Source organism: Lampris incognitus, chromosome 16, assembly GCF_029633865.1.
Source record: "Lampris incognitus isolate fLamInc1 chromosome 16, fLamInc1.hap2, whole genome shotgun sequence".
Taxonomy (NCBI): Eukaryota; Metazoa; Chordata; class Actinopteri; order Lampriformes; family Lampridae; genus Lampris; species Lampris incognitus.
In genome coordinates, this window is record NC_079226.1 from 43,397,277 (window position 1) to 43,418,568 (window position 21,292).

Sequence of the window (21,292 nt, forward strand, 5' to 3'; positions counted from 1 at the left end):
AGCTTAGTAGGAGTATACGGCTTCATCTTTTTCATCACTCATCTAAGGGCCCAGACACACCAAACCGACTAGCGGTGACGAAGGTTGACTGTTGCGTCGCCTCACGTCACCTAGACGACAGCCAACTAGCATGTACGTTCTGCACTGATTCACTATGCTGAACAGCCAATCAGAGTGATCTCTCTCACCGACGGTCTCCGCCCATTCAACATGCTGAATCCGCTGAAAAGCTGCTGACGGGTCCGACTAGTGCCGATGGTGCAGGACACACTGCAAATCTAGGGTCACAGACACTCACCGACGGCCCGACATTGGCCAACAGCCGACCGTCAGCCTGGTGTGTCAGGGCCCTAAGTGATCTCTTCAGTCTCAACTGACTGACTGTTATAAACAATACGGTGGCATAACAACCCAAATCAATGACCAACGACCCAAACCATATGCAAATTACCGTGACCATTATCTAGACTTACCATGGCCATGTGTACTTCACAGAGGATTCAACCGATTCAACTTTTGGAGATGTCTAGCTCAAGGGTTATTCGGTTCAGGCAGCGACAATGACAGTTCATACTAGGGGTTCTTGCTAGGGTTGCCAGTACAAATATTGTGCTCACTCGGCATGCCGGGCGAGCACTTTTTATATTATACCATGCCTACACTTCCCATAGTGCCTACTGTTCTTTTTATATTATACTATGCCTACACCTCCCATAGTGCCTACTGTTCTTTTTATATTATACTATGCCTACACCTCCCATAGTGCCTACTGTTCTTTTTATATTATACTATGCCTACACTTCCCATAGTGCCTACTGTTCTTTTTATATTATACTATGCCTACACCTCCCATAGTGCCTAGTGTTCTTTTTATATTATACTATGCCTACACCTCCCATAGTGCCTACTGTTCTTTTTATATTATACTATGCCTACACCTCCCATAGTGCCTAGTGTTCTTGAGAGTAGGTGGTTCTGGTGGTTAAATCCAGGGTATGAACTTGAATCACACTGACTTGACCTGACCTCTTAAAGGGAAAATTCACCGTTTTTCACCCTTATCACTGTCTACCTGTGACAGGAATAGTACATGAACCGACGGCAGGGTGGTCCAGTGGTTAGCACTGTGGTCTCACAGCAAGAAGGTCCTGGGTTCGAACCCTTGGGTAGTCCAACCTTGGGGGTCGTCCTCTGTGTGGAGTTTGCATGTTCTCCCCGTGTCTGTGGTGGGTTTTCTCCAGGTGCTGCAGTTTCCTCCACCACCAAAAAGACATGCATGTTAACTAGAACCACCAAGATGTTCAGTATGACCGTTTTGGATTTTCAAAGTTTAATAACTTTGTGAAATGAAAATATACAGACCTGCCGCTCCCTGAATTCCCCTAAAATTACACATAATTGCATTAAATTGAGTTTTAGATCAAATGCACACAATACAAGTTATGATAAGATCCACCTAAAACCACCATGAGCGGTCAATATGACCGTCTCATAATTTGTGTGTGATAGTGCACGTCATGTCAGTGTTGATGACGTGTGTTGGTCGCGTCATTTCCTTCATGAAGTTCATCACTCTGTCCTAGAACCACACTAGCGTCCTCCAGTGCAGACAAATAGTCTAAACTTGATGTGTGGTTATGTCCAACATGTCTGGTTACAGATGCTGTTACAGACACACCATGACTACCACCTGCAGTATTTACAGGCGTTGGACAGTGGCCATTTTAAATTGTTTGGAAAAAAGTATTAAAGTTGTTAAAATGTTAATTTTGGTGCCAGTTAGTTTCTTAACAAACACACACTGACATATGTATTGACTCAGCTACATCTCCATTGCTGAAGGTTACGTTCCACATCAGCAGCGCCGAGGCTGGTATGGACGATGATACAGACTGTATTGTGGCATGTGTAAGTGCTGTGGGAAAGTCTCTGAGCAACACAACACCGATTTCTCCGTCAGTGTAGCACACAGTTAGGATTTTATTGCTTCGGTCGACTACGTTACATGTCAGTACTGATGCACATGCACAAAACCATCGGTGAATTTTCCCTTTAGCTGACACTAAACGTAAAACCCAAGAATTGTGCTTTTGACATTTTTCAGTTGAAGTAACTTGTGAACTAGTTCAGCCTGGTGTGACTTGTTTACATAATGTTGATTATCTTACTTCACCTTGATGACATCATCGTTTTCTTCCGATGCCGTCGGACAGCTGTGCTCTTCTGGCTTAATTACAAGGCCGCTTACGACAACTGGAACGAACAGAGGCTGGCCCTCAACAAGGACATCCACATGGCCACCAAGGAGGTGGTGGACAAGTTGCCCGGCATCCAGCAGACGTCCGCCCAGGCCTTCAGCACCCTCTTCCTGCAGCTGACCGTCAACGACCTCGGCATTTGCCTGCCCATCACTACCACTTCCCAGGTGATTACATGGGCATGTTTCCACAACATGCCTGCTTTACTTTTGTGACGTCTGCACCCGCACTTGTAATTCCTGTTTAGCGGTGCAGTAACTCACTAGTGGGTAGCACTTGGCAGATCTCAGAAATGTGTGTTCAAGATTCTGTTCACGTTTTCTAGTCTTGTTTTGTTTTTTTTAACTGAACCTTTGTTGGTGTAAAGTTATTCAAAATATTACAGCTGCTGTTGTTGTGAAAACACAGCTGTAGCCCCGTAAAAAACTACCGTCGTTGTTGTCAACGTAAACCATTTCAGATGACCAATGTGCTTCTGGTAACGAATCCCATCAGCTAATACTCGCGTGTGATAGACGATCAGTGAGTTGTTATCAGTGGTCACTCCTGTAATGATGTTGTCCAGCAGCGTCATGCAAGTTAGCGGGCTAGCTACCTCTCGAGTGCATTGACATTGACTAGCTGTGACTTGGTTTTTATAACTACTGATTGACATTCTGCTGGTCTCTGAGGTCTACTGAAGGTCTCTGAGGTCTACTGAAGGCTCTTGGGCTGCAGTGGCTGTGTCCATGTGGCTCATACATACACATACACAATAGGGTTTGTGCTTGGCACTTGGGACGTTGTGACCAAAAGAGGAGAATCTGTAAAACGACTTGACTGGTGAACGGAAGGCCACAGAACCTCAACCCACTGAGAACTGGCTATGCTCAAATAGGGCACACTAAAACCATAATAACAAACCAAGTGATACATCCATCCATCCATCCATCCATCCATCCAACCATCCATCCATCATCCGAACAGCTTATCCTGCTCTCAGGGTCGTGGGGATGCTGGAGCCTATCCCAGCAGTCATTGGGCGGCAGCCAGGCTACACCTTGGACAGGCCACCAGGCCATCACAGGGCCAGGATTATTACATTTGAAGCTGAAAAATGACACTGCTAACTATTTAGTATTCTGATTAGTATTGAGCAATAACATTTTCCTTACTGCGTTAAACTCATTGGACTGTATTTTTTGCGTTGTCGGTAGTACATCTCCAGCATTCCCGCGACCCTGAGAGCAGGATAAGCGGTTAAGATAATGGATGGCTGGATGGATGGTAGTACATTGTTCATTGTTCCAGCAGTGAATTCAGTATGTCTTGCCTCCGATAGCGAATCATGACTCTCAAACCTTGGCTCTCTGAACCCCCTTCCCTCATCGACGTAAAAAGCAAACTACCAGCCTAGCTCTGCAACCAAAGTTAAGACGCTAGTCCAGTCTTATTAATGCAACGAGCAAACAGCATGGCAACAGTAAGAGTTATCACTGAAAAAAAACAAAAACAATGAATTTCTTAAGCAAAATGCAAATCCTCTTTTACAAAGAATCACATCATCACAAGCTGTGTGCCCTTCTTCGGAATATGGTGACAATGGGCCAGGGTGCAAAACCCATAACAACCCCCCACCACCACTACACAAAACCAACAAAATTGAATGTACATCTTGTCAGCGCAACTATTAGCGGCCAACACTTCAGCATCATGGACAGTGAACAATGATCACGGCATTTTGGGAACCCACCACCACAAATGAGCAATACTACTAATACTACTACTACCACCACCACCACCACTTTTGGCTGCTCCCGTTAGGGGTCACCACAGCGGTTCATCCGTTTCCATCTCTTCCTGTCCTCTGCATCTTCCTCTGTCACACCAGCCACCTGCATGTCCTCCCTCACCACATCCATAAACCTCCTCTTTGGCCTTCCTCTTCTCCTCTTCCCTGGCAGCTCCATATCCAGCATCCTTCTCCCAATAAACCCAGCATTTCTCCTCCACACATGTCCAAACCATCTCAATCTTGCCTCTCTTGCTTTGTCTCCAAACCGTCCAACCTGAGCTGTTCTTCTAATATACTCATTCCTAATCCTGTCCTTCTTCATCACTCCCAATGAAAATCTTATCATCTTCAACTCTGCCACCTCCACCTCCTGTCTTTTCATCAGTGCCACTGTCTCCCAACCATATAACATAGCTGGTCTCACAACCATCTTGTAAACCTTCCCTTTAACTCTTGCTGGTACCCTTCTGTCGCAACTCACTCCTGACACTCTTCTCCACCCACTCCACCCTGCCTGCACTCTCTTCTTCACCTCTCTTCTGCACTCCCCGTTACTTTGGACGGTTGACCCCAAGTATTTAAACTCATCCATCCTCGTCCTCCACTCCTTGCATCCTGACCATTCCACTGTCCTCCCTCTCATTCATGCATAGGTATTCTGTCTTGCTCCTACTGACTTTCATTCCTCTTCTCTCCAGTGCATAAGCATCGGCTTTGTGTCGATGCAGTTGCCCACTGGGGACCGGGGTTCACGCCCCGGTCTCGTCAGGTCCGACTATGGCTGGACTCGATGAAGCAGCAATCATTGGCAGCGCTATCTTCAGAGGGGGGCGGAGTCGGCTTGTGTTCGTCACGTGAATGCGTCTCCGTGTGTGTCGGAAAAAACAGTGGTTCGGCTTGGAGTCGCCTTGTCACGAAAGTGGGGAGGCGGTCTCCTTCGAGACTGCCGGCTGGAGAGATGCAGTTGGCGAACGCATGCAGTACGAGGGTGGGTGTTTGCATTAAAATAGGGATCAATTGGCCACTAAATTGGGAGGAAAAAGGGAAAAATCAGAAATAAATTTATTAAAAAATTCTCATAACATAAAGCTGCACTACTTAATGATCACGGCACTCCTAACCATCCCCTAACTGGCATGCTTAACATCTTCTCTAGTTTCTCCACCCCAGTAACCGCAACCTCATGAACTGTCAACCGACGCATTATGTGGGGTAACAATCAGAACTGCAGGCACCACAGTTTCAGTGGTCCAGGCAGTAGGGCACATGTTTTTCATAGACAGTGGAGATATGTTTGCGTGTGTGTGTTGCATAGGTAAATATGTGTTGCAAAAGTATATATTTATTTCCTTGACCAAAGCCTGGTTAACCCCCGCCCCTCCCCAAAAACCACTTTCTGAGCAGACCAGCCGCAGCATCGACTGTGACACAGGCTCCGCCCTGGTGCTGACCATTGAGAGCACGCTGATCACCGCCTGCTCCTCTGAGTCCCTGGTCAGCAAAGGCCACTTCAAGAATTTCTGCATCCGTTTTGCCGAGGGCTTTGAGACCTCCTGGGATGACTGGAAGCCCGAGGTCCGCGGGGACCTAGTAATGAATGCATGTGAGTTGGACAGCATGGCGTGACACGTAGGGCTGTACAGACTTCAGCATGTTGGCACCATGCAACGTTATATCATCTCATTTTAATGTAATGGACTTTAGCAAATGAAAACATCGATCATCACAAAAAATAATTGACAAAATTTCAATGCATAAATAAAAATCAGTTCCTGTGGATTTATTCATGCTGGACAAACTAATGTGTTTGAATCTTTGGTGCATGATAATAAAAGAAAATAAGACTATTTAAGCAGAACATGCTATGCATACAGAGCTTTTGAACAGTGGGCTCCATGCTCAGTCACGTGTCTTTGTGTGGTTTATGTTTAGGTGTAGTCCCTGATGGTACTTATGAAGTTTGTTCCAGGACTACCGGACAACCCTCTGCTGGTAAGTTTTTTTAAGCACTCTAAACCAGGGGTCCCCAACCACCGGGCCACGGAACGGCACCCCGGGCATATGCTACCAGGCCGCAAGGAAACAATATCCATCGATCCATTATCCGAACCGCTTATCCTGCTTTCAGGGTAGTGGGGATGCTGGAGCCTATCCCAGCAGCCATTGGGTGGCAGGCGGGGAGTCACACCCTGGCCAGGCCGCCAAGCCATCACACAGGGCCCACATACACACACACACACATTCATACCTAGGGGCAATTTAGCACGGCTGATTCACCTGACCTACATGTCTTTGGACTGTGGGAGGAAACCGGAGCACCCGGAGGAAACCCACACAGACACGGGGAGAACATGCAAACTCCACACAGAGGACGACCTGGGACAACCCCCAAGGTTGGACTACCCCGGGGCTCGAACCCAGTACCTTCTTGCTGTAAGGCGACCGCGCTAACCACTGCGCCACCGTGCCGCCAGGAAACAATATGATATACAATATCCAAATAAAAGCCCGGACCGTGTAACGCTAGAGGGCTTTTAATTTGAAACAGACACTTGAAGTGTGTACAGTTATGTAATTTTATTACTCATTCACGTGGCATTCCGCAGTAACTAACTTCATAACTCAGAGACACACTCAGTCAACTCGCTACTAGCAGCAAGCTAGCTGCCACAGGTACGGATAAAAAACAAACGTCGCTTGAGAGTTTCTTGGGAAGAGGTAGGGGAGATAAAAGGTCTAATGATGATGATAACGCAGAGACAGCAGAGGCTGAGACAGCAAAATAAAAAATAAAGCTTCCTTCAATAGGAAATACGATGAGTTGCACCTAAAATACAACTTTATTGCGACCGATGACTCGCATGCTCCAAGCCCCCTGTGTGTGATATGTGGAGACAACCTGTCTAATGGGGCAATGAAGCCTCAAAACTGCTTCAGCACCTTGAGTCCAAGCACCCTGCATGTAAACACAAACCCGTGGAGCTCTTTGAGCAAAAGCAACGCGAGCAAGCAGGATGGAAGCAAGTACTGAGTGCCAGCACCTCTACACATGCTGCTGCTCTGAGAGCGTCTTACTTAGTCGTATTGCTACGGCTAAGAAGGCTTACACTATCGGCGAAGAATTGATTCTGCCTGCTGCCAAGGACGCGCCATGAACTGTTGAGGGAAGCTGCAGCTAACACAGTGTGTGTGTTTAATATCCATACATTTTATGATGCTATTGACTTATAAGCCTATATATTCTGGTTGTTATTAACCCTCCCCCGGTCCGCCAGAATATTGTCAACATTAAACCGGTCCGCGGTGCAAAAAAAGGTGGGGACCCCTGCTCTAAACTACGAAATATGAATGCGAGTCAACCCTTAAACCTCCCCTCTGATAGAAAGAAATGGTATAAATAAGTGTGTTTAAATCACAATAATAAAAACATTAATCTTAGCCCACCCCCTGCCATCTCTCTTTTCTTGCGATCTCTCTCTGCAAAAGCAGAAAGCAGTAGTGCTGGCACCTGGACCCTGAACGTGCTGTGGAAAATGTGCGGCATTGATGTTCACATGGATCCTAACATTGGCAAACGCCTTAACGCCCTGGGCAACACATTGACCTCCCTGACGGGCGAAGAGGACATGGATGACATCACTGACCTCAACTCTGTCAACATGGCAGACCTCTCAGATGAGGAAGAAGGGGACACCATGTCCCCCACCATCCACAATGTAAGTAGATGGCATGACTGGGAATCTGTGTGCTTGCACGCGTGTTGAGAATGTGTGGATGCGCATCCCAGTTTTGCTTTTGTGGGTTTGTGTTCTTCAAGTAGATTATTACAAGTAAATTGTAATCAATAAAACTTTTTATGGACCAATTCAACAATGCTAGCAACCGATTGAAGGAAGAAAAAAAAACAATCAAAATGTATTATTTTGATTTTGATGATTTTTTTTGTCACAGTGTCATGAAAAAGTATTTGCCCCCTCCCTAATTTCCTTTATTTTTGCATATTTGTCCTACTGAATGGTTTCAAATCTTCATACAAAATGTAAGACAAGGATGAACATAAGACACGGAGAACCCGAGAAAACACAAAATAGTTTTTAAATGATCGTTTCATTTATTAAAGGAAAAAGTCACTCATGACCATGACCATAGGTGAGGGTTGGAATGAAGATTAACTGGTAAGTTGAGGGCTTTGCCTTTTGGCTGCACCCCCTCTTCACCACAGTGGTCCGGTACAATGTCCGCATTACTGTTGATGCTTCACCAATCCACCTGTCAATTTCCTGCTCCATCCTCCATCCTGGGTGGGTGTTAATAGATTATTATAGTAAACGGGTATTTATGTGTCTTGGACAGAAGTAAAACAAGATGGTGGCTCTACCAGTATTGAAGTTGTTGGGAGTCAGCAGCTGGGTACTGATAAAGGCCGGTGCTTGGGGAAGAAGCAGTGGGGAGGTTTGCATGATTGTAAACCTACGATCAGCCACTCTTCATTTTTCATGTTACTTCAGCCAGACGCTTTGACACGCTGAGCTACTTTAAGTGTTGTCATGAAAGTCACTGTCACACACTATAGAACACATGTTCTGGCCCGGAAATCCTCTGCCTTGCTTTCGGGGAAGACCCAAGAAAAGTCCTTAAGTTGAGCTTTAAAGCTTTCAGAAAGGTGCTGAAAACGGCAATTTACATGGACAGTAGAAGGTAGAACACGTCTTCATGATATTTCATATACACCTGTGATTTACATGGACAGTAGAACGTAGAACACGTCTTCATGATATTTCATATACACCGGAGATTTACATGGACAGTAGAACGTAGAACACGTCTTCATGATATTTCATATACACCTGTGATTTACATGGACAGTAGAACGTAGATCACATGTCTTCATGATATTTCATATACACCTGTGATTTACATGGACAGTAGAACGTAGAACACGTCTTCATGATATTTCATGTACACCGGAGATTTACATGGACAGTAGAACGTAGAACATGTCTTCATGATATTTCATATACACCTGTGATTTACATGGACAGTAGAACGTAGAACACGTCTTCATGATATTTCATGTACACCGGAGATTTACATGGACAGTAGAACGTAGAACATGTCTTCATGATATTTCGTATACACCTGTGATTTACATGGACAGTAGAACGTAGAACACATGTCTTCATGATATTTCATATACACTGGTGATTTATATGGACAGTAGAACGAACAACACATCTTCATGATATTTCATATACACCTGTGATTTACATGGACAATAGAACATAGAACATGTCTTCATGATATTTCGTATACACCTGTGATTTACATGGACAATAGAACGAAGAACAGGTCTTCATGATCCTTTATATAGACTTGTGATTTACATGGACAGTAGAACGTAGAACAGGTCTTCATGATATTGCATATACACTTGTTATTTACATGGACAGTAGAACGTAGAACATGTCTTCATGATATTTCATATACACCGGTGATTTATATGGACAGTAGAACGAACAACACATCTTCATGATATTTCATATACACCTGTGATTTACATGGACAATAGAACATAGAACATGTCTTCATGATATTTCGTATACACCTGTGATTTACATGGACAATAGAACGAAGAACAGGTCTTCATGATCCTTTATATAGACTTGTGATTTACATGGACAGTAGAACGTAGAACACGTCCTCATGATATTTCATATACACCTGTGATTTACATGGACAGTAGAACGTAGAACACGTCTTCATGATATTTCATATACACTTGTTATTTACATGGACAGTAGAACGTAGAACATGTCTTCATGATATTTCATATACACCTGTGATTTACAGGGACAGTAGAACATAGAACACGTCTTCATGATCCTTAATATAGACTTGTGATTTACATGGACAGTCGAACTTGGAACACGTGTTCATTATATTTCATATACAATTGTGATTTACATGGACAGTAGAACGTAGAACACGTCTTCATGATCCTTTATATAGACTTGTGATTTACATGGACAGTCGAACTTGGAACACGTGTTCATTATATTTCATATACAATTGTGATTTACATGGACAGTAGAACGTAGAACACGTCTTCATGATATTTCATATACACCGGTTATTTACATGAACAGTAGAACGTAGATCACATGTCTTCATGATATTTCATATACACCGGTGATTTACATGGACAGTAGAACGTAGAACACATGTCTTCATGATATTTCATATACACCTGTGATTTACATGGACAGTAGAACGTAGAACACATGTCTTCATGGTGTTTCATATACACCTGTGATTTACATGGACAGTAGAACGTAGAACAGGTCTTCATGATATTTCATATACACTGGTGATTTATATGGACAATAGAACGTAGAACAGGTCTTCATGATATTGCATATACACTTGTTATTTACATGGACAGTAGAACGTAGAACATGTCTTCATGATATTTCATATACACTGGTGATTTATATGGACAGTAGAACGAACAACACATCTTCATGATATTTCATATACACCTGTGATTTACATGGACAATAGAACATAGAACATGTCTTCATGATATTTCGTATACACCTGTGATTTACATGGACAATAGAACGAAGAACAGGTCTTCATGATCCTTTATATAGACTTGTGATTTACATGGACAGTAGAACGTAGAACACGTTTTCATGATATTTCATATACACCTGTGATTTACATGGACAGTAGAACGTAGAACACGTCTTTATGATATTTCATATGCACTGGTGATTTACATGGACAGTAGAACGTAGAACACGTCTTCATGATATTTCATATACACTTGTTATTTACATGGACAGTAGACCTAGAACACATGTCTTCATGATATTTCATATACACCTGTGATTTACATGGACAGTAGAACGTAGAACACGTCTTCATGATATTTCATATACACCTGTGATTTACATGGACAATAGAACGAAGAACATGTCTTCATGATCCTTTATATAGACTTGTGATTTACATGGACAGTGGAACGTAGAACATGTCTTCATGATATTACATATACACCGGTGATTTACATGGACAGTAGAACGTAGATCACATGTCTTCATGATATTTCATATACACCTGTGATTTACATGGACAGTAGAACGTAGAACATGTCTTCATGATATTTCATGTACACCGGAGATTTACATGGACAGTAGAACGAAGAACATGTCTTCATGATCCTTTATATAGACTTGTGATTTACATGGACAGTAGAACGTAGAACACGTCTTCATGATATTTCATGTACACCGGAGATTTACATGGACAGTAGAACGTAGAACACGTCTTCATGATATTTCATATACACCTGTGATTTACATGGACAGTAGAACGTAGAACACGTCTTCATGATATTTCATATACACCTGTGATTTACATGGACAGTAGAACGTAGAACACGTCTTCATGATATTTCATATACACCTGTGATTTACATGGACAGTAGAACGTAGATCATGTCTTCATGATATTTCATATACACCGGTGATTTACATGGACAGTAGAACATAGAACATGTCTTCATGATGTTTCATATACACCTGTGATTTACATGGACAGTAGAACGTAGAACACGTCTTCATGATATTTCATATACACCTGTGATTTACATGGACAGTAGAACGTAGAACACGTCTTCATGATATTTCATATACACCTGTGATTTACATGAACAGTAGAACGTAGAACACGTCTTCATGATATTTCATATACACCGGTGATTTACATGGACAGTAGAACGTAGAACACATGTCTTCATGATATTTCATATACACCTGTGATTTACATGGACAGTAGAACGTAGAACACGTCTTCATGATATTTCATATACACCTGTGATTTACATGGACAGTAGAACGTAGAACACGTCTTCATGATATTTCATATACACCGGTGATTTACATGGACAGTAGAACGTAGAACACGTCTTCATGATATTTCATATACACCGGTGATTTACATGGACAGTAGAACGTAGAACACGTCTTCATGATATTTCATATACACCTGTGATTTACATGGACAGTAGAACATAGAACATGTCTTCATGATGTTTCATATACACCTGTGATTTACATGGACAGTAGAACGTAGAACACATGTCTTCATGATGTTTCATATACACCTGTGATTTACATGAACAGTAGAATGTAGAACACATGTCTTCATGATGTTTCATATACACCTGTGATTTACATGAACAGTAGAACGTAGAACACATGTCTTCATGATGTTTCATATACACCGGTGATTTACATGGACAGTAGAACGTAGAACACATGTCTTCATGGTGTTTCATATACACCTGTGATTTACATGGACAGTAGAACGTAGAACACATGTCTTCATGATGTTTCATATACACCGGTGATTTACATGGACAGTAGAACGTAGAACACGTCTTCATGATGTTTCATATACACCTGTGATTTACATGGACAGTAGAACGTAGAACACATGTCTTCATGATGTTTCATATACACCGCTGTATGTTGTAAGATTCTATGGAGTTTGCTTTCTAACTAAGTTTCTGAAGCTGAACCCTGGCTTGGGTCACGTGTCCTGCGACCTATCCATGCAACTGTGCCTGCCATTGTTTACAGAGTCCAGAGGGCCAGTTCAGCCCCCGGCTGACACTGAGGAAGCGTCTGGTTAATCACATCCTGGGCCTGAGCCCGCGGCCCCAGAGTGTCTCTGTCCCTGCAGACTACTTAAACTGTGCTACGCCTCGCCCCCAAGCAGGCAATGCCAGGTCCCCGAGACCCCTCTCCTGGGGCTGTGTATGTAGTCACCAACGTTGTTAACATTTTTCTGCTGTACCCTCAAAATCACTTCTAGAAGCGCTTCACATTCAAATCATGTGTAGTTAATCACTTCAGGTTGTGGGTTAAAAACTGCACACTGATTGATACCAGCAAAGTGAATCATTTGCATTTAATTCCAGTACACTCCTTGTTTAGCTTTGTTGATGGGTGAAAAGGGGATAAATCCCTGACGCAGTTCCTGGTGGCAGTAAATAAAACTTACCAAATCTCTCATGCAGTAATCATTTCATGAACTATTTCAGTGATTCTCCGTCTTGTAGAAGACGTGTTCTTGTGGGTGCGGTGTGGTGCAGGAGATCTGAAACCTACGGGGAGTGGTGATGGTGATGGTGGTCTTGTGTGTTTTTTTTTTCTCTTTGTGTTGTTACACCTGGTGTGTGGGTTGTTAGTTTATCTGGTTCACTTCTGTCTGGTATAGTTCTGATAATGAACAGAAAAATAAACCTTAATAAACCAGGAAGATGACAACACATTTATGTAGAGCAGTGATCTGGAGAGTAAGTCCAGAGATTAGTGGTGAATTGTTTTGGTTCAAACGTTTTATTAGTTTTTTGTTTTTTTTTTGTAAGTCGGGTGAACATTAATGTGACCTGTACAATGGGTGTGGCTGTGTAACATTTCCATTACCAAAAGGAGGCCATTGACCCGAGGCGGCAGATGGCGATGGGAAACCAAGTGGTGGATGCTCGCGGGAGGAAATTCACTAAGAGACTGGTGGATATAAGGGAGCTGAACGAACAGGCCAAAGTCATCGACGACCTCAAGTAAGAGTTCTCAGCTTTCTGCGCTGTCCTCTCAGGCGAAAAAAGCCAGATAACCTTCATTTTCTGAAGTTGCATTACTCAAGGATATGAGGGTTTCTCCGTGGCACAGCATTGAACCTGCTCTAATTCAGATTATAATCGTTTTAAATGATTCAAACTACATCATTAGAAGACAAAGTCTGTCACTCTTAATATACTGAGCTGATCCAAGCCCACTTTTCCTGAACTCAGGAAACTGGGGGCCAGCGAAGGCACGATCAACCAGGAGATCCAACGCTATCAACAGCTGGAGTCTGTGGCCGTCAATGACATCAGGAGAGATGTCCGAAAGAAGCTGCGACGATCCAGCATGCGGGTAAGAGCACGCCCATTCACTCTTTTTCACTAGCGAAAGGCTCGCGAGTTATGGATTTGATAAGTGTTGCACCCCTACCTCTGTGTCTTGTATGGTCAGCCTGACCTACAAGAGCTGAATGTTTGTCGCACCTGTAATTCTGAGAAATCTTTCACTAACCTGGTGTCCATTTGCTCCTCTAAAGGCCGCCTCTCTAAAAGACAAGTGGGGCCTGGGCTACAAGCCGAGCTACAACCGCTCCAAAAGCATCTCTGCAGCAGCAGGCCGACCCCCTCTGAAGAGGATGGACCGACAGAGGTAGTACCAGGGGGCATCCTTTCCCCTGAATTTAGTACAAATTAGGTTTTATGCTAAGTTCCATGTTACCAAAAACATGACTCTTCCATTGATATGCAACAGTATCACATTTACACTGCTGGTACGGATTCAGAATACGAATCTTAAGCTGGAGGTCGATATCGAGTACCTATCCATTACTTCTGCTGAACAGGGCAGATTTAGACCATCAGTTTGGGGTCAGTGGGGAAAATAATTGAGATGGAATCAGTTTTTTTAACCACTATTAATGAAGTATAGCTTCCATATGTCAAAAATACTTTAAGCCAACCCATTTTGCTTATATTTGTGCGTTTTACTTTTGGCTTTTGGTGCTGGATTTTAGTCTTGGATCTCTGATGCCGATACTCAGTTTAGGCCTGCTATCAGCCAGATACCGTTATTGATATGGTCGTCTTCACAGTAGGAAAAGGATAATACATGGTGCATAAGAACTTTTTTCCCCCGAACTATAAGTTGGTCAGCCAAATCATAATTGGCAACACAAATGTAGCTTGCACTTTTTTGTTTTATCCCCCCCCCCCTTTTCTCCCGAATTGTACTTGCCCAATTACCCAACTCTTCTGAGCTGTCCCGGTCTCTGCTCCACCCCCTCTGCTGATCCGGGAGGGCTGCAGACTACCACATGCCTCCTCCAATACATGTGGAGTCACCAGCCACTTCTCTTCACCCAACAGTGAGGAGTTTCACCAGGGGGACGTAGCGCGTGGGAGGATCACGCTTTTCCCCCCAAGTTCCCCCCTCCCCCTCGAACAGGCATCCCGACTGACCAGAGGAGGCACTAGTGCAGCGACCAGGTCACATACCCACATCTGGCTTCCCACCCACAGACATGGCCAATTGTTTCTGTAGGGATGCCCGACCAAGCCAGAGGTGGCATGGGGATTTGAACCGGCGATCCCCAACGAAATAGACCGCCACACGCTCCGACCTAGTTCATTTTTAAGCATCTTGGTAGCAACCCAGAACATACATAGGTAACATGTTCCTGTTCAGTAGATGCTGTGCTACAGGTTTGCTTTGAAAAAGTCTAAATTTTTTGGAAAAAAATATCAGAAATAGGCAGCAACAAAAACATAATCGACACTATGGACCTTCTTTGAAAAAGACATAATTACTTGAAATATATATATAAATATTATGAGGAGGTTTAATATTATATAGTTTGTGAGTAAAATGTATGATCTGCAATAAAATGTGGGTTAAAATTGTTCTACACTGTCTAAAGTTACCTGGATTAATTGTGGCAAATATTGGACAAGCCTGTTATGTAGAGCCTTAGAGATCAATTTATTGTCTAAATCTAATAATGAAATAAGCCGAAATGAAGCGCACTTTAATGGGTCTCTTTTTATTTTTTATTTCTTTGTGAATCACAGTGATTATGGCAGTAGGGAATGGTTTGGGGAAAGTGTGAATTTTAGATGCCAAGTTAATGAAATCCATGATGAGATGGATGAAAAGATCCTTAAATTCTCTATAAAATTCAGGGGGAAACCATCTTCCCCTGGTGATCTGTTAAAAACCTAGATTATGTGGGAAGTTGAACCATTTCTCTCATTAACATTGTGTCCAGGTGAACTGAGTCATCTTTCTGTGATATCTGGTAAGTTGTTAGTTCAGTTAAGGGTAAACTGCTCCCCTAAAGAGAGAAGACGTCGGATGAACTACAGTAGTAAATCTAACTGCCCGAGTGTACTCCTTACCTGGGGGAAGCCAGGCTAATTCCCCCCATGGTTGACCAGTATGACATATCACATCTGAATGAAGGTCATTCTCACATGGTGTCTCGTTTTCTAAGTTGAACCCTGTGTGATGTAGGCACATAATCACCTTTTTCATGTAGTCTGTGTGACACGGTCAGAAGACTTCATCACATGTTGTGTGCAGGAGTCATTAGATTGTTATAATAGTCAGGAATTTACGTAGTAAAGTGGAAAAAAAAACTTTAAAAATCCATACCAGGTGGGTGTCTGGGTGGTGTGGTGGCCTGTTCCATTGCCTACCAACATGGGGATCGGCGGTTCGAATCCCCGTGTTACCTCCAGCTTTGGTGGGCGTCCCTACAGACACAATTGGCCATGTCTTGGGGTGGGAAGACGGATGTGGGTATGTGTCCTGGTCACTGCACTAGTGCCTCCTCTGGTCAATCAGGGCGCCTGTTCGGGGGGGAGGGGGAACTGAGGGGAATAGCGTGATCCTCCCATGCGCTACGTCCCTTTGGTGAAACTCCTCACTGTCAGGTGAAAAGAAGTGGCTGGTGACTCCACATGTATCAGAGGAGGCATGTGGTAGTCTGCAGCCCTCCCCGGATCGGCAGAGAGGGTGGAGCCTCGACCGGGACGACTCGGAAGAGTGGGGTAATTGGCCGTGTACAATTGGGGCAAAAAAGGGGGGGAAATCCCCCCCCCAAAAAAAAGAAATCCATACCAGAAATACCCTTTAGATTGCTATTACAATTACATGTAATAAACTTGAAGTATACTGTGGGAGCCAGCTATGAGTCCAGTCCAGTTATGAGTCCAGTCCAGAGTCTTTACTGAGCACAGGTTTGAACAATGATGTAATTGTCAGTGGACAAAATGGATTGAGAGGTAATCCGTTACTGTTATTTGGAGAGGTGAGACTCATTTTTGCTACCGATAACTTAGGCTGCCGGACCGGACGGCATACCGGGTCAGGTCCTCCGGGAATGTGCCAACCAGCTGGCTGAGGTCTTCACAACTATATTTAACCTCTCACTGGCCCAATCCAGAGTCCCGGCATGCTTTAAGACCACCTCTATCATTCCTGTCCCCAAGAAACCAACATCCACATGTCTGAATGACTACCGACCCATAGCACTCACCCCCGTTGCCATGAAGTGCTTTGAGAGACTGGCTCTGGCTCACATCAAAACCATTACCGCCCCCCCACCCCACCCCACATTCGACCCACATCAGTTCGCCTACCGTCCCAAAAGGTCTACTGAGGATGCCATTGCCACTGCCCTGCACTTTGCTCTGACCCACCTTGAACTTAACAAACACATACATCCGGAAGCTGTTTATAGATTATAGCTCTGCCTTCAACACTATCATCCCCGCCAAACTAACCACCAAACTCCTCTCCCTTGGCCTCAACCCCTCCCTCTGTAACTGGATCCTGGACTTCCTGACCAACAGACCTCAGTCTGTTAGGTTAGGTGACCACTCCGCCTCCACCCTGACCCTCAGCACAGGTGCTCATCAAGGCTGTGTGCTGAGCCCCCTCCTTTTCTCCCTCTTTACCCACGACTGCCTGCCAACTCACCCTTCAAATGTTATAGTTAAGTTTGCAGATGACACCACAGTCATTGGCCGTATCACCAACAATGACGAGACGGCCTACAGGGACGAGATTCAGCACCTCACATCATGGTGTACTACCAACAGTCTGGTTCTCAATGTGCAGAGGACGAAGGAGCTGATTGTGGACTTCAGCAGGTGTAGAAGCTGCAGCCACTCCCCCATACACATCAGTGGGGTGGAAGTAGAGTGTGTTTCCAGCTTTAAATTCCACACAGTGGAATTCCACACAGAGTCCACATCAGCGAGGACCTTTCGTGGACATTAAACACCCAGGCCCTTGTGAAAAAGGCCCAACAACGCCTGCATTTCCTGAGGAGGCTGAGGAGCCCCCGTCTATCCCCCCCCAAAATTCTCACCAACTTCTACCACTGCACCATAGAGAGCATCCTGACCATCTGCATCTCAGTGTGGTACGGCATCTGCACCTCAGTAGACCAGAAAGCTCTGCAGCGGGTCATCATGGCGGCCCAGAATATCACCGGTACCCAACTCCCAGCCATAAAAGACATTTATCACAAATGCTGCCTTCGAAGGGGTCTGAGCATCAGCAGAGATCCCACCCACCCCAACCATGGACTGGTCTCCCCCCTGTGCTCTGGGAGGTGCTACAGGAGCCTCAGAGCCTGCACTACCAGGCTCAAAAACAGCTTCTTTCCACAAGCTGTTGCCCATATGAACCTGGCCGCCCACTGAATGTCTGTAGATATTTTTAAATATTTTGTACTCCAGCTCTTTTGTAACTTATTTTAGCTTTTGGTCTTGATGTGTGTATATCTTATACTGTGTTTGCTGTGTTTGTCTGTGTCTGTCTTGCACTGTTTGGTGAAGCCACAGCCCTCATTTCATTTTTAACATGTGCCTGCACATTGTTTTTAATGACAATAAGTTGAATTGAATTGAACTGAATACATGTGTGAGTTTGTGTCAGACTGTCAGTTATGTGAGTTTGTGTCAGACTGTAATGCTGGGAGAAGTTCTCCAAAACCAGCACCTGCTGTGGCTCTTTATCTACCCACACCCAGTATTCATGTCAGTACTCATGTCAGTACTCATGTCAGTGCGTCTCTGACCAGGAATATTGTTTTCCATTTGGTTTCCCCTCAGTTCCAGGATAGGGGACGTAGACGACCTGCCAGATATCCGTGTGGACGCGTCCTCTCCTGGGCCCAGAGTCACCTTTAACATCCAGGACACGGTAATCAGCTCACCACACACATGCATACTGGGATTCACACATACGTACTGGGATTCAGACCTGCATACTGGGATTCAGACAGGGGGATTGTCATGCATTAACACAACATTGACTAAGCATTGCTTTAATAAGACAGACTGATCATACATGCTTCTGGAACAATGCAAGTTCTCCTGGTAAACCTTCTTCTGTCTTTACTATTGAATAATGTACTAATAATAATAATAATAATAGTAATAATCATCATAATAATAATAATAGTAATAATGATAATAATAGTAATAATCATCATCATCATCATAATAATCATAATAAATCAATCATGTATAGCGCTTCTCTAACACTCACAGTGGCTTTACAATAAATGGGGTGAAACAAGACAGATAAATATAACACAGACATACAGGGGTGGATGGGAAGGGGGGCAAACATACAGGGTGGATGGGAAGGGGGGTTACGAGAGGGAGAAGCAGCAGCCACACACGACACCAGCAGTACTCTCCCACTTAAACACATACGAAAGGGCAAGAAACACACAACACACAAACAACAACACTGGACGTTGATGTTGTGTAAGGGTTTACTCCCATAGCCTATTCCTTTCCCGAGGTGTCCACTAGGTGGCACTATTTAACCCATAGCTGGGGGCTGGTTCGTGGGCATCAGGGTATATCCACATGCCAGTGGGCCTGCATACCGTACGTCTAGGGGCCAGACCTCCCCCGAGTCCCTTGTAGTTCAGCCAGGGTCCAAGGTGTACCCAGTTACAGTGTGTTGCCACGAGGAGGCGCTACATAGGGCTTGCTGTTGGAGAGGCTATGTACTGGCAGGGAGAGACTTAGGTGCTCGGCTCTTCTGTTCACATTTCTGCTAGCCAGCGGTGAAGGTTGAGAGTGACACGTGACAGACACACAACACTACACCAACACACTAGACGCTTCACAACAACCCCACTTCCTACACAAGAATGTCTCACACACAAGAATGTCAGACACACAAGGAGCCTTGTGGTTATTCTTTCATCGCAGCTGGTGTTGGCCAAGGTTACAGGGCCTCATCTCATTCTTCATGTCCATGTGTGTCATGTCACATACGTTTTGCACTTATTGTCACCTGTACACCAGTATCTGACCCAGCCATGACAAGAAGTTGTTGTGTAGGTAGTCTTAATGGTATTTTAGAGTTTGTCATTTCCTGGAAAACCATTAAAAAAAAGGTTGATGGTTCAACCTGCAGTCGGGGGCATATACTAATTTCGCGTCCTATGAAACACTTTATTGATTTTTTTATGTCCCTCCCCATGATTGTAAAGTCTGCCAGTTACCAGCTGGTGCACAGCACCTACAAGCTGGCTAGCAGTTATAGGTCGTCGCTGTTTTTTTGTTTTGTACCAGCTCCCGCAATCAGGAGCCCCCCTGCCGGGGAGATCTGCAAGAGCAGCCTGGCGTGTGTCCGGAGTCACCGCCACACACCGCCATACCCAGTCCCTTCCGCCGGCCCACCATGCGGCATGCCGTCAGACACCGTCTCACGGGGCCCCTTCCGTTCGCGGTGCATTCAGCGTTATTGGCTACTGTGAACGCCAGTCAATATCCACAACAAGTCCCTCCCTAGCTTCCTGTTTTTACAGGAAACCCGTGAATATGCAGTCAGGTTGCTGTCTGCTAGCCATTTCATGAGAACTTTAAGAACTCATCCATAGGCATCCGGATACCGTAGCAGTCTATTCCGTTGCCTACCAACACGAGGATTGTCGGTTCGAATCCCCGTGTTACCTCCAGCTTGGTCAGGTGTCCCTACAGACATAATTGGCCGTGTCTGCGGGTGGGAAGCTGGACGTGGGTATATGACTTGGTTGCTGCACTAGCGCCTCCTCTGGTCGGTCGGGGCACCTGTTCGGAGGGAAGGGGGAACTGGGGGGAATAGCGTGATCCTCCCACGTGCTACGTCCCCCTGGTGAAACTCCGAAGCGGCCAGTGACTCCACATGTATGGGAGGAGGCACGTGGTAGTCTGCAGCCCTCCCCGGATCAGCAGAGGGGGTGGAGCAGCGATGGGGACGGCTCAGAAGGGTGGGGTAATTGGCTGGATACAATTATGGAGAAAAAGGGGGGGGGCCCTCATCATTCGCAATATGTGCTCAGGTTCCAGAAGTAAACTTGATGCGTACACTTTGCAGCACCTTCTCTAGTGATGCTGTTTAATTCTTATCACAGTTGTTCCTGTGTGTGTTTAATGTGTGTGTAGGAAAGACACAATGATGGCAGTCGACATGCCGTCTGCATCATCTGAAGGTGTCTGCAGCCGCATAGTTTGATTATTAACTCGGTTATGTAAGTACAGTCTGACCAGTTCAAGCAGGTCGTGAGCTGCCGTATTAGTTTAAAATACAGCCATGTGTTTATCTCCAAA

At 44.6% G+C, this 21,292-nt stretch overlaps 1 protein-coding gene across 1 annotated transcript in view; it reads left to right on the forward strand.

The window, feature by feature from the left end:
- kiaa1109 (KIAA1109 ortholog) overlaps positions 1-21,292 on the forward strand; it is a 244,713-nt gene that overhangs the window by 185,014 nt on the left and 38,407 nt on the right. Inside the window, exons 58-65 of the mRNA XM_056296251.1 lie at positions 2,214-2,425; positions 5,437-5,635; positions 5,965-6,024; positions 7,522-7,748; positions 13,536-13,666; positions 13,898-14,021; positions 14,206-14,318; positions 18,791-18,881. Coding sequence (XP_056152226.1) covers positions 2,214-2,425; positions 5,437-5,635; positions 5,965-6,024; positions 7,522-7,748; positions 13,536-13,666; positions 13,898-14,021; positions 14,206-14,318; positions 18,791-18,881 — 1,157 coding nt within the window. The remainder of the gene's footprint in view (positions 1-2,213; positions 2,426-5,436; positions 5,636-5,964; positions 6,025-7,521; positions 7,749-13,535; positions 13,667-13,897; positions 14,022-14,205; positions 14,319-18,790; positions 18,882-21,292) is intronic.